Source organism: Pteropus vampyrus, unplaced genomic scaffold (assembly GCF_000151845.1).
Source record: "Pteropus vampyrus isolate Shadow unplaced genomic scaffold, Pvam_2.0 Scaffold116, whole genome shotgun sequence".
Classification (NCBI taxonomy): Eukaryota; Metazoa; Chordata; class Mammalia; order Chiroptera; family Pteropodidae; genus Pteropus; species Pteropus vampyrus.
The window spans coordinates 3,043,130-3,057,842 of NW_011888897.1; the positions used below are offsets into that span (position 1 = coordinate 3,043,130).

The 14,713-nt window shown below is 48.7% G+C and overlaps 1 protein-coding gene across 1 annotated transcript in view; it reads right to left on the reverse strand.

Annotated features, from left to right (window-relative positions):
• The window catches only part of NTF3 (neurotrophin 3), a 74,639-nt gene extending 60,198 nt beyond the window's left edge, over nt 1-14,441 (reverse strand). The window contains exon 1 of the mRNA XM_011365895.1: nt 14,213-14,441. Within this exon, the coding sequence (XP_011364197.1) occupies nt 14,213-14,230 (18 nt within the window). The 5' untranslated portion in view covers nt 14,231-14,441. The remainder of the gene's footprint in view (nt 1-14,212) is intronic.
• Between the last annotated feature and the right edge of the window lie 272 nt (nt 14,442-14,713).

A 14,713-nucleotide genomic window follows, 5' to 3' on the forward strand; every position in this document is an offset into this window, starting at 1 on the left:
GTTTACAGACGCACACACTTAGCGATGGATGTGAGACATCCGGCCCCAGCCTGCCTGACAGCATACACAGTAATATCTTTTTTGTAAATGAGAAACCCAGGGATTACAATGATTCCACATGATCCACTTTACAATTTGAGAATACGTGGTTGGAAATATAACCTTTTCGGACCTTATTATTTTTTCAGGCCTTGAATTTTAGCTTCCTTCTCTGACCTTTCACTCCCCAATCCTCCCGCAAGCCCCGACTTCCAAGAGGAAAACGGAGAGGAAGAGAACATCTGCTTTCTCAACCTGGGGGTCTGTTGGTGAGAGCAGGTCTTCAGGTTGGGCCTCTGGAAGCACTGTCCCAAGACTGGTGCTTGGGCTGATCCCACAGAACCGAGAGGGGCGAGAGGTGCTCACTTTCCCATTAAGCCATTGGTGCCAGACAGCAGCAGCCCTAGACCATAGCTAAGTCTAGAGGAGGGGCTCTGACTGGTATGCATATTCCGGGGGAGAACCAGAGCAGGGAAAATGAGCATCCAGAAACCGCAGGCCATTCTGCATTCTGAATGGATTGTGGGAACCATGCCCTATGGCCTGGAATAATACCTGCCTCTGAGGGCTTTGCGGGGAGCTAATGAGATGACATATCCAAAGGTATCTGCACAGCATTAATGCCCTGGGAATGCTGTTCTATGTTCCTCTCTCCCCTGTTTCCCTTCCAGTAGATTGCGGGGCGGGAGTGGGGGGTGGGGACACTTCAGAATCTACTGAGCACCTGTGATCTATCCTCCTGGTCTCCAGTTTCTGAGGCAAATGCTAGATGAGTAGGGTGTAGGAGAGATTGGCTCCCATGGACCAAACACCCTTAACTAAGTGGGAAGTTCCCACAAGCACACCTGGGGTGAGTATGGGGCAGATGCCATGGCAAAGCTGCAGAGGGCAGGGACAGAGCGCAGCAGTCATACCGTAAGCTAGTGGTTGTCAACCCTGGCTGTATGTTGGACTCACATGAACTTCAAGAAATACAGCTCCTCTCTCCCAACTGTAGACGTTCAACTTTAATTGGCAAAAGTTAAAAGATCTCAAAGTGCAAGGTGAGATCAGAACAGTCAGAACAGTCAGAACATGGGAGAGTCTTTGTTGAGAAAAGACCTTTGAGATGACACTAGAGGTTGTCTTCGACTCCCTTTGGCTTTACCAATGGTAATTCTTATGTTCCCACATCTCACATTGTTGGATGGCATGTCAGGTGTCTGTCTGGGTCACTGTCACACATTCTCCTTATATAGGCTAAGCATTATGACCTTGCAAGTAATTGTCTATATAGATCCACTACTGGTAAAAGAAGTTCTGTAGAATTTGGTAATTTTCTGGAGACTTTGAAACTCACACATGTGCATGTGTGTGCACACACACACATATTTATAGGAATCATCTACAGGTGCCTCCGATGTCCAGGAATCTGGGTTCCCCTCAGATGCCCCCAAAATCTTAGCCTCTGTGCATATTCCATGTGAGCATACGAAAAAGTCTGAAATGCAAGCCACCCCTCTGGAGCAAGTCGCCATCACAGTTTCAGATTTTCCGGAGTGCAACTCCAAAAGCCCCCTTCTTTTTCGCTCCTGAATTAAATCAAATTAGATTGGGTATGCAGAAGAGAAGGAAAAAGGTTGGGAGAGCCCTCCATCACCTACCGCCCTAAACTCTTAGGAGTAACAGTTACTATTTTAGTCCCTGTTCCCCTGCACCTAGAGCTAACAATCAATATCAACGCCCCCTTCCTTCCAGCTAGTTTAATCTCCCCAGGACCCTGGTGGGAGTAACCAGAGATAAAATCGGGCTTGATTCTCCCCTTCTACATTTCATTCATTTGTTCACTCATTCATTCTTCCATCAATCCAACCAATAGTCATTTTTCCATCGAACAACTATTTATTAAGTACCATCTTCCACACTGCAGCCAAAGGGCTCCTTTTTAAAACAGAAGCCTTATTGTGCCCTCCCCAAAGCCAACTCCAAGACCCATGGGGTAAAGAGCAAGCCTCCTTTGGTTCCTGCTTACTACCTACCTCACCATAAATATCACCCCACAAAGGTCTCTGTGCACCACCTACCTGGACTTCTTTCAGGTCTGTTGGCTCCTGTTTTTCTCGCCTTAGGGTCTCTTTCCACCTGCTTCCTCACCTGGAACATTCTTTTCTCCATCTCCTCCTACTTTCACTGATGACTACAAATCACATCACAGGCCATCGGAAAACCTCCCAGAGATTTTGTATTTCCTAGGGTTGTTTGGCGCCATGTACATCACTCAGAACTGATGACCTCCCTCCACACTCGTTCCTCTTAAAAGAATCTCCCTTTCGCTCTCTATCCTGCCCCTGCCCACTGTGTCTCTTCGGACAAGGGTCACAGGCACCACTGTGCCACAGGATAGCACATGGAAAAACACGGGAACCCTTCTCTAACCCCCCTAACATTTTTTTCCTCTCTTAGCCAAAAATCAAACCTTTTCTAATGGTTCTATCCTTGACTGTGCCTCTGTCAAGTGGTCACTTAAAGAATTCAGGAGACTTGAGGCAGACAGATAATTTTATACAGCAATCCCAAAAGGAAATGTAAACACTGAAGGGGTGCTGAAAACATATATTCCAGATTCATACCAGAGCCAAAAAGTAAAAGGGAAATGTCAAAGGATGATAGTGACAAGCTGAGGTCTCTACCAGTAACCCAACCCAAACTCAACTTGATTTCCTAAACTTGCTAAAGACCACAATCTAAAACATCTTTCTCTCTTGTTCTCCCAATCTCTCTCCCTTTCTCCCTCTCTCTCTCTCTCTCACACACACACACACGCACACACGCGCGCACACACAAAAAGACAAGAACATGGAACAAACACATTGAAGATTTCCTTGGTGATCACTTAAATACTAAGAAAGGGAAAGAGAAAAAAAGTATGAGCTATGAAAACATTGTTTTCCTCATTTTAATCCACAACCATCAAAAAGTCTCAGATATTTAAAAAAAACAAAACTCCATAAAAGCAATGGTAAAACGAATTCTAACGTGGAGGAATCTTACAAGAGCTGTGACCAATACTAGGATACTACTGCAATTTCTTTTTGGGGAGCTATCTTTGACTCAAAACGATCCGGATATATATATTTGGAAGGAAGGTCCAAGTGAGATATGGAGAGACGTAGCATGGCAGACCCCTCCTGAAGCCGCCAGACCCCTTACCTTGTATTTGTATAGCATCTGCGATTCTTTTGGGGACAGTCTATCTCTATCACTGTGTGTGGAGTTGTCAGAACAGGACCACGCTTTGAGGTGACCCTTCCTGCATGGGATCCAAGTAGAACTCTGGCTCTACTGTTCCTTAAAAAGCTGGAAACCATGGGCCACCTTCCACCACATGCAAGTGTGGTACCCACTGCAGGGTCAGGGATGGGAGGACCCTCACACAACAAGACCTGCTGCCCCAGGTCACAGGGTGGCAGAGAGTGAACCTCAGGCTTGCGAGGTCCCAAAACTCCCAGTGCAGAGCCTGCCCCATGACGTCACGCAGCTCTCTCAGGAAGCTCTCACCTAACCCTGGGGTTGCTAAAATCAGACCCAGTCAAGCTGCCCACACCTGTCTTTCCCAATCACCCCAGCCTCCTTCCTCCAAAACTCCCGGAGCTTCTGTGGTCCCTGCCACTCATGTGCCATTTACCAAACATGTCCTGCCCCACCCTATTGTCTATGTGTCCGCAAGTCTGTCCTGAACCCGAAACTAGAGTGCAAGGCTCATGAAGGTAGGGCCTTGCCTTTCGCCTCTCGGTATTCCACACAGTACTTAGCACAGTGTTTCAGAAGAACCAGGAAAGACAGGAGGGCTCCTTAAAAATAACACGTTCGTTAAGCAAATAAGAAAAACATCTAACAGATGTGTTATGTTTTCTAAAGGCTCTCTTCTAAATTCCAAAGAAATTACTAAATAAGGACCTGATGTCTATTCTATTTCTTCTGGTATCTGCACCAATTAAAAAACAGGATGTGAAAAAAATGCCAAGAAGCTCACTAAGCAGGAGGGACTCAGAGGACAGAAGTGGACAGTAGATGGCAGTCTGTCCCTGTGTCAGAAGTGGTCACAGAGACACAGAGACAATACGCCATGCATTGAGGCAGCAGGGAGAAGCAGTGAGAGCTTAAGTGCCACAGGCAGACACACCTGTCTATGCGTGCGGACTGCAGCCATGAGCAGGATACTTCTGAAAAGCATACCTGTGAGCACACACACCTACTCATCCAAGCCCCAACACCTGTACAACATGAGCCTCCCTCAAATTTTCCCCACGAAAAACCAAGGGCACACATCACGATGGGCTCTGAGATGCTTAGAGCCTTGGTCTGGCATTGGGAACTAAGGGATGAGTAAACTGCTGTCTTGCCAAAGTAAAGACTGTTCACAGACTCTTCAGCTTGCTCTTAACCAAGAGGATTCTCCATCATCATTCGCACTAAAATAACAACATTCCGACTGGGACCCCTGCACTTGACCTTCCATGTTTGCACTGCCCCTCCCCGAGGCATAATGATGTAATCTACCCAGTCTTCTAGCTCCTAGACAGACCCTCAGAGCCTCAGCATTCACCTTGCATCTTCTCCAACATCCAGCACAGGGCCTGAGACTTAGCAGCTACCAACAGGATGCTTACTGAATACTCTTCAAACATGTTCTTTCCAAGTGCCTAAACATAAATTGCCCTGATTCATGTGCAATGACACCCAATTTCCCTGTGACCAAAAGCCCATATTTGCAGAAGAGCTAAGCAGACTAAGACATGGGGGAGAGGGATCTCTAAAGAGAGAAAGAACAGCCTTTCTGGGTGATCGGGCAATGTGATTCATGACCTCAGACCCAGGCCTGGCAGAGACTAAAGGGAGACACGGAGAAAATGGCTCTGGACTCTTGGCAAGCGCCTTACCTCTCTGAGCCCAGACTCTTACCCCAGCACAGTCTGGACTCGCTATGACCTGTCATGCATTCATTCATCCAGCACATTTCAGTGGCACCATTTACGGTATTGCGGGGCACAAAGGTAGAAAGACCAGACTCCCTTCTTCACAGAGCTCATATTCTAGTGAGAAGATAGAAATGCAAATAAAACTCCCACTGCTAAGTGGCATAACACGGGGAAGCTGGGGAAGGAGCCCAGCCTTTCTGGGGAGTACAGAGGGGCTTCCCAGAGAAGGTAATGGTGAAGCAAAGATGTGAACGATGATGCCCATACCCTTGGTGTAGACAAAGGGGAGCCCACTCTAAACACGATGCACACACAGAACATGTCCTCCAAAGCCGTCTCAAATTCAGGAACAGATGTATATTCTTGCCACTTGTGTCATTTTGCAAAGGACATTTCCCTCTACGTTTAAACCATATCCCTGCATGGAGCCATCCACCCGGGTTTTTCTACTAATCTCCAATTCCCACAATAAATGATGAGGCAGGAAAGGCTTCATGGATCGCCAAAGTCAGGAGCCCTTAACTCTTACTTAACACATGAGGAAAGTGAAACCTGCTGTGATTCGGAGACGCCCCCAAATGAACAGTCAGCCTCTGGTAGAGTTAGGGGTGGACTCTGGTCTCCTTGCCTGTAGTTTGGGATCTTTCTGACTTAGCTTACTGAATTCAGCTACCCACAATTTTAGCCCACATAAACCTCTCCCTATGCTCTCAACTTCCAATCCAAGATCTGCCACAAATCTGGCAAGCTTGCTTCTTCAGCACGTTACAAACATGCACTCATCCATATGTTCAATAACTTATCTGGCACCACATAACTTAATCTCCTCCTCCGCCCCTCCACATTTCTGCATGTAAATCCTCCAAACCAGCAAGGATACCTGGAAATCCTAGGCCTGGGCCACAGTGAGGCTTAGGGACCAGCAGGATCACAAAATATGTGGGCTGTCATAACTGGCAGGGTCTGTTTGACTTTCTAGTGAATCCAAGCCCCTCCTTTTCCAGAAGAAGAAACAGAGGCCCATGGAGGGAGAGTGAGTTGCTCCAGGTCACAAAGCTAGTTTGAGTCCTTTGCAAAGAGAAGTGTGGCAAGTTGTGCAAGGTAGCAAGCTGGATGTCAGGGGAGCTGGGCTCCTTCCAAACCACTTGCTGGGAATCAGGTGATTTCTCAGTTGCATTTTCCTCTTGAACCCAGTGGAAGCTAGGGATATGCCCTACGAACCATCAGGAGTAGGTCCCCTAGACACAGGTTGGAAATAATCCCAGACTGAGAACTTGAAACATATTCCCTAAGGGATCATTTGGAACCAGAGGGAGAAGATATTTTTAAATGTCAGAGGCTTAAATTGTGGAGGAGGGCAGTAAGTTGCAAGGACCTGGCTATCATTAAAAAAAAAAAAAAGTAATAAAAGGGCTATGTCATTTTATAAAGAAGAAATGCATCACCTATCACCTTACATGTGAAAAGTTGTTTTAAACAAAACAACTTTTGTTTTATTATGGAAGCACCTACAACCTCACCAGCATTAGGTTAGTGATGTACATTTATTTGCACATTGCCATACCTTGAAGCAACAGAACACCATCATTCTCATTAATTGCCTTGAAGATGAGTGTGTGGTAATGGTGATGGGGAAATCAGTGGAAGGAGAAAGAACAAGAACCTTTAGTCACACACTTCACAGACAGCGACGTGCACCCCAAGCACCCCTCTGGCTTCCCCATCTCTGGTACAGCCGAGAGAAGGGCAGGCATCAGACAAGTGCCAGGGCTGGAGGACTACACAACTGATCTGCTCTTCATCAAACTGAGCCAGGGGGAACCCAGTCCTTAGCAGCACCTCTGCCCCGTACCTCTCACTGAAAAATATCTACATTCACATTGGCCCCTGTATAAAGGGAGGGCATTCCCTAGCCTATCAAGAAAAGCCACTTTCCAGATTCTGAAAAGCCCTCAGGTTCTCCATTCAGATTCTCTTTTACTTTGATTTTGTACAACAGTCCTCACAGGACTCAAGAATGCTGGGACCTACCACCTCTCGTAGGCATGTGGATCAAAACAGATGTCCAGCTCCAATCTTACAGAAGTTACAAGAAGGCAACTGTGGCTTAAATCAATACCTCCATTCTGGATGGGCAGATTCCCTGTCAATAGAATGGGAAGTAAAGAGGGAGGAGGTGCCCAATGGGAGCTAAGACAGATCTGACACATGCTTGCCAGCAGGTGGCTAGAAAACGTCAACATTTGTCTTACAAGTGAAAATGAACCTTCCAGTGAAGCAGGTTACCCTGTGGGGTGACAGATTTTGCAGACGACTATCAAACAATTTCTCATCTGGATGACACCACAGAATGCAAAGAAACAGAATCTAACTGGCAGTTGATGGACTGGGGATGGCGACAGGCTTCACGATAGAAAACCACCACGCCATCTAGTTGTATAACTGTAATCATATCCTTTAACCTCATGTAACCTCAGTCTCTTCATCTGTAAATAAAATTATCTGGGGCCTTGGGGTAACGTCATGCAATATTTGTAATCATGCTTGGCATCCACTAAGTACTCAAATACTAACTATCATCATCATCATCATCAATCATCATCAATCATCTTAAAGGTGGGTACTTATCTTAGTCAGAAACACTGACACTAAAAGGTATTCATGTGAAAGCTGGCTGATTAATTAGCATCAGGCCTACCAGGAAGCCAAACCCAACCCCTTTCAGCTCTGCACACACTGTGCAGGCTAAGCCAACTCCATAAGCATTCTTGGCCAAAACAAAACACTATGGCAAATTCTTTGCGTGCCTTTCTGCCTTTGACTCAGCCATTTCCCAAAGATAAAAAACGGGAGCTCATTTAGGGCGTGCCAAGATGTGCTTCATGCAAGACATACTAGCACTGACTGGGCAGGAGGATGGGGCTACTGCAGAATCCTAGGATGGCAGAGATAGACTAGGACCTTGAGATCTTCTAATTTAAGCTCTTCATTTACAGATGGGTAAATCAAGGCCTGGAGAGAATATCCAGGGTCACACAACAGCTAATTAGTGACAGAGCGCAGTCTCAAGTTTGGTCCCCAACCTCCAAGTCATCAGGCTTTCTGCTGCCCTATGCTGCTTAAGGTCACCTTGGTCTGGGATCTTTATGATCAGTAATCTGTCATTTACTCCTACAGCTCTGCCCTTGAATGAGCAAGAACCTTAATCCTCAAAAATCCCTGACTGAACAAATCCATAAAGGATTTGGGGCTCAACAAATGTCTTCTCTGCAGATAATGCTAAAAAGTGAGCAACCACAACAGATCCCACCCAATTTCACTTCAAAATCTGTTCTTCTCCAGCTAAACCACTGTTATGTTCAGAGGTTTGTCCTGTGAGGATGCTCAGGGACACAGACAGCCTCTGGTGGTTCCCAGTAACAGCCAATGTATTCAGACCACCCAGGGGTGCATGCACTCTCTAGCCCCTTGGTATTTCTAGGTAGAATGAAAAGCTGAGTTATGGGAAACTACTACCACCACCATCACCGAAAAATACTTTAAAGATCTTAGGTCATCTACATTGCTTTCACAGGTTTTTGAGTCCTTTGAAAGGCTTCCTTTGTCCAGCCTTGACCTTAATAGAAATCTGTCCAGGCAAGAGTGAGGAATTATCTACTCTGGCCTCATCCTTCTTAAAAGCTCACACATCCTCCATCCCCATATACAAATGATCTGAAAGAAGTCGCTCCCCACTTTTCCACAATCTGGCCCTTTTGCGAGAAGCAATACAATGACAGTCCAATGTGAGCCAGGTGCTCATATACCTGCCACCCATAAGCTCTACCAATGCCTCCTGATCACCCAGGGCCGCTACTGTGCTCACATGGGCCCCAGCATGCACACACAGCCTGTGCTCTCCTCTCGTTCTGTCCACGCACAAGTACATCCACAGACCTTATCAGCAACACCACACGGGGCTTAGGCTTGTCTCCAGTAGAAGATTTGGTCCTTCTCCAACAAACTCAATTTTAAATAAAACTAAACCTAAAACCCTAGCAACGGTCATTAGTTCAACCCGCCGCCAGAAACTGCCTGCCTCATTAAAGAGTAAAAGAGCAGCTGGTGAGGTCTTAAAGCGGGGTGGTGGGTTTTAAAGATCTTCTGTGTCTGCCTGACTCCCCTCTCTCACATCAGCCAACATGTGGATTTACATTCCCTCCTGTTGGGGTGGGACTAACTGCTCAGGAAAAGGTCTAGGGAAGCCTGGAGCAGAAGCCGCCTGCTCAATTAGTCGTCCTGAATGGAGGGGAAGAGGAGAGGCCTGAACATCTGATACATCTGGGAGTGGACTTGCAGAGATGGGAAATGTTATGTAATTAAACTCTGCTAGCCTGTCCCGCCTGGGGAATGTGAGACCCATCAGCAGTGACCTCTTCCAATCAACTTAATTGGCCCAATCTCGCCAAGAAAAGCAACAGAATTGGTTTAGTGCCTCACGGAAATAGCTTAGCTCCTGACTATTTATGGCCACTGAATTCGAGGATGGGAGCCTGACTCTGAGCCAGGAGTTGACAGCATGTGCTGACTTCTGGGAGGACTCAGATGCTTCGGTGGGTTTCCTTGCCCCTCTGTGCCTCCATTTTCATCTCTGCGGAAAGTGGTTGTACTGGGTGTATGTCCATTTCACACACCTAAAGGCTCTTGCCGGCTAAGGACCCACAGGTTAGAGAAAAAGACCGTGATAGTAACCTGACGTGGCGGACTTTGTTCCTCTTTTATTCAAATATGCTAAGGACAATTACTATTTTCTGTGTTCTCAAAGTCTCATTCGTTTTGAAGTCGTGGTCTACATAGCTCATGTTAAAGAATAGGACGATGTCTGTCTCTTATAATTAATAACATTGATTTTGGACTACCTTTCTTGTGAATAGTTCGAAAACCTTTTATGAATACAGATTTCCATCAACTATAATCTAGGTTTGGCTGCCTCCATTTTATGAATGAGTAAACTGAGGTAGTTATAGAAAGTTCTATTTACGCGGTGGATGAGCAGTACACATGCAGAAGGCACTAAGACTATTTTACCAATTTGTACTATCAGAGGGAAGAGGTACAGATCCTATTTTTACAATGGTTCACATACATTCTAGCGCCTGTATTCGATTAGGCTTCATCTCTGTGAAAAGCTTCGTACTAAACACACCAAGCTTTGATTGGGGGGAAAAGCAGTGTGAATTTTCCTCTTCACTGAGGCATCGCAGACATTGCCATTTTACAAAAGGAGAAATGAAAGGGAGGATCGGAGAGATTAAAAAAAAAAATTCCCAAAGTCACACTGCTTTGAAGTGGCAGAGTGGGACTAGAATCAAAGCATTCTCATTAGGGAGTCTTCTGCCTCCACACCAACCTCAGAAATATCTGCCACCAGATCTTCTGACCTTATATCATATCTCTCTTTCATAGATGAATTTCCCCTAAAAGTAAGGTCAAAACTCAAAATGGCACAGCTGTAATTTCATGGATTCAAAAATGTAATGAGTCAAATAAAGGCCTCCCCAAGCATATGCCCTCACACGATTAGAACCTAATAAATGAAGTTCCCTGTCACCTGGCCCAGACAAGCAAGTATGTGCAGCCGAAGCACATCCCTCTCCCTGCTCTGATCCACTTGCATCGCTAGCTCTGTCAGGGTGTGAACCCAACCAAGTTCACGTTCCCCTCATTTCCCAAAGGCTACCGAAGCCTACAGCCCTTCTTTCATCTATAGCTTTTTTAATTATGATGCACATCTGAGCATCCAAGACAATTTTCATCCTGCCCCGGACACACAAATTTCTGCAAGAACATACACCCACGCCCTCACAAAGCCAGAATGTACACCTCTCCTATTCTCCTAGCTAGCTTTCTCCTGGTTACTTAACTCCAGCGCCATAGTGTGCTTGTGTGTGCGCATGTGCACACACACTTCTCTCATCTTCAGCTACACGTATCAAGTCTTGTTCCTGCTAGTAACTAGGCACTATATAGTCTCAGAAACCCACTTTCCAAATGTGTCAGGACCTGCATTCTGACCTGGACTGCTGCACACCACCCACCCCAGTTCCCAGAAACAGTAACATGCTTCGGTCCCCTCCCCAACACACAAAACTATACATCATCCCTATCTTTAGGCCCTCTTTTTACAAAACCACAGATATATTTCAAGTCAGCTTCCCTTTGGCCCCCAAGATCCATAAACATCTCTAGAAACTGAATTATAGTTCTTGAAGAAACCTCAACTAGCACTGAGTTCGCTTCATTCCTCCTGGTAAAATCACAGCAGTCAGCTGAGCCTCAACAAGGAATTTTTCCAGGGCGCTGTGCCATGGCCCAGCACCCAGCAATGGGCTGAGCATCCAGTAGTCATTCCATAAATTTTAATAGATAATCAATATTAATTGATGACAGCGAATTCCTCTATTAAATAGGAAATCCATTATATAACATAATACAGCATGCGTCTCTGCCAGTAGGCATGTAAAATATATTTCTCTACTTACTCCAATCTTTTGCACACATCCCCGTTATCCCCACCCAATGCCAACACACAAGACTTCTCCTCTTAAATGTACATCCCTTATTCTAAGACTTCTCCAATTTCCTCCACTCTGGGGAGCTGGGGAGGGAGAGAAGGCAAAAATCAAGCCAGCATCCTTCCCTGACAAGTCTTTCCACAATGAGTGTTTTAGTCCACACTTTGCTATCCCCTACATACCCAATGCCATCCCAACTAAACTTCCGACTGCACACTCATAAAATTCACACTCTGCTCCCCTCAGATAATCTTTCCTTGCCCCACGCACATCCCTTTGGTAATCCTCAGCCACCTAACCTTCCAGACTCTCCACCTTTCACTGCCACACATGGCCCAGCCGCCCTCCCACACCACACCCACTCCGTGTGTCTGTGCAGGCATGCACAAGCCATCTGTCTTCAACACACTGTACCTCTTCTCCTGCGCTGACACCCTTCGCGGCACAGATTTCTCATTAGCTACACCTATGTTCCCACATGCTCTCATCTCCTGCTAGTCACACATATGTGCATCACAGTCTCCTCAGAAACGCCTCCACGGCAGACAGGGCAGGGTGGAGCTCCTGCTCTCTGGCCACCCCTCCATCCACACCCTTATGCAGAGACTTACAGAACAGAGCACCCAAGGGTCCTGATTCAACCCCCAAAGGAAAGCAGACCCATTTACACGGAACCAAATCCTCCACCGCCAGCCACAATGCAGTCCTCACCACTCCCTACTGCACCGCCCCCCACCCCGCTCCCCAGTCTCCCTCCAACACTGTTCAGAGCTCGCCTTCTTTTCCTCTCCCCCCACTCCCATCCCCAGGGCTGAGTGTTTGAGCCCAGGGCAGAGGCTGCTGGATTTTATCCCCTGAATTCTACCGCCCAACTTTCTTTGTGTAACATGTCAGGAAGGAATTGGGGGCAGGAGGGGGCAGGCTGCGTCTGCTGGAGGAGTTCTGAGAGCGACGAAAACAGCACCAGCGGAAAAGTTCCCTCTACGTTACAACTGTCTCCCACCCTGAAGTCAGGGCAGAGGGCTTGGATGATTTTCTTGCTCTGTTCTGCAGGGTGGAAGAGGGTATGTTTTTATTAAAAAGCAGGTCTGTAATCGGCTGAGTTGCAAACATCAGACTCCAGGAGTGATACCCACTCCCTTTTAGCGCCCCCCACCCCCCCGGCCCGCACCTCCGCCCACTGCAGCTCCCGCCTCCTGCTCTTCACACACATAAACAAGTCCGCGGGCGCGCAGTCTCCGAGCTCTCCAGCTCTGAGCCCGGCGCTCCCGCTCAGTGTCTAGGCAGCTGCCTCCGCTCAGACTCTGAACCTGTCGCCTGCCGCCAGAGGTCGAGACGAGGCGGTCTGGTTCCGTGTTTCCTCCACCTGGAATTGCCTCGAGCCACGGATCCAATGAGAGTCCGCGCAGGGTCTCAGTTCCGTGCATTTGAAGCGCAAATGAGGAACGAGGCAGCCAAACTCCCTCAAAGAAGCAGTGCCTCCTCGCCGAGCACCCACTCGCACTAGAAAGCAACTAGCAGAGTCCCCTCCCCCACCACAGTCCCTCTTTTCCCAGACTTTCAACTCCAAAGCGTCCCAAATTTCATTAGAAGTATGCGTAGAGTTATGGGGCAATGCAGCGAGTTAGACCGTTGTAGATCCTTTTAACTCCGACCTAGCTACGCTGGTCCCCGCGTCTCTCAGACTTCCCACACCTCCGCCTCAAATTCCTAGAGCTGGCTTGGAGATACTGCAAGGAATTCCCTAGGGACAGCCCGGCCCCCGTGTCCGCCGTTCCCCGGCGGGGTCCCAGGTGCTCGGGCCGCGCGCAGAGCTCCAACATCTGCGCAGAGACCCAGGGTGGGGTAGGCGCAGGGTAGGCGCAGGGTGGGCGCTGACCAAGACCTGCCCGGGGTGTGGGGTCGTTTCGGAGAAAAGCTTTCGACGGAGGCGGGGTGCCTCCAGAGCAGGTACGCCGCGCCGGGCGAGGAGTCTCCACTTCCCACACTAGGACGCGACCTTCCAGGTCCGAGCTCCGGGTCCCTTCCCCCAGCCCACTCCCGGACCGCGGCAGGGGGAGGCGTGCGGAGAACTCCGAGCGTCTGGGAGCCGGGAGCAGGGCGCGTGCCGGTGAGTGGCGGCGACACCTCGCCTTTTTCCTGCCCGGGGTCTGTCTGCCACCCCCTTTTGTTACAGTATGTGCGGGGAGCCTTCTCTGAAGGAGGTGTTGGGGAGCGGGGGGTTGGCGGTTTGCTGAATCCAGTCCCTACCCTTCCGTCGTCCCCATTTCCCCGCGCCTCTGCCTCACCCCCCCGTTTCCAATCCAGGTCCCTTAAACCTGATCACTTTCCCAGATATTGGGTGGTTTCTCGCAGCCGAAGGACGAGCGAGAGTAGGTGGGGAGGAGTGTCCGCGTGTGTGTGTGTGTGTGTGTGTGTGCGCGTGTGTGTGTGTGTGTGTGTGCGTGTATGTGTGCGTGTGTGTGTGTGGTTGCGCCTCGGCCCAGACTGATTCCAGCGCAAACTTCGGGGAAGGCACGAGCCGGGAAAAGTGAGTGAAAGCAGCATGATGGGGGTGGGGCGGGGTGCGGAGTTGAGGCACCCCCGCTACTCCATAGGTAAAAACCCCACTAGGCCCCCCAGTCCCGAACCTGCCCGCCCAACGTGGCCACCTCTCCTTACCGTGGCAGAAGTAACCATGGCATCCGTGTGACTGTTTCCAGGGACGTCGACATGAAGAGAAAGGTGGACGCAAGCTCGGTCATTCAAAGTCTCCCCCACCCCGCCGCCGCCACTACCCAGCAGGGGGAAAAAGAGGAGAAAGAAAAAAAAAGGGAGGAAAGTAGTTGCGCCGGGCTCTCTCGCGGGGCCGCGCGCGGAGCTGCTCGGTAGGGAGAGGAGCCTTCAACTCTGAGTCCCGTGAACATAATCTGCGCGGTTATAACCAGCCAACCCGGCCAGATGGCTCCGCGCTCAGCGCCTTAACCCCTTGCGCGCCGCGCCGCCCGCCCCCGCGCCCGGCCCGCAGCGACTCGCCGGCCTGCTCCCCAGTGCCCCTCAGACTAGGTTTGGGGGGCTGGTGGGGAAAAGGGGTCATTTCTCCTAGATCATCTTAAAGAAAAACACCAGCAACTTCCAAACGAGTAGTCTACTTCAGTCTCCCCCTTGATTTCCCTTTTAGAG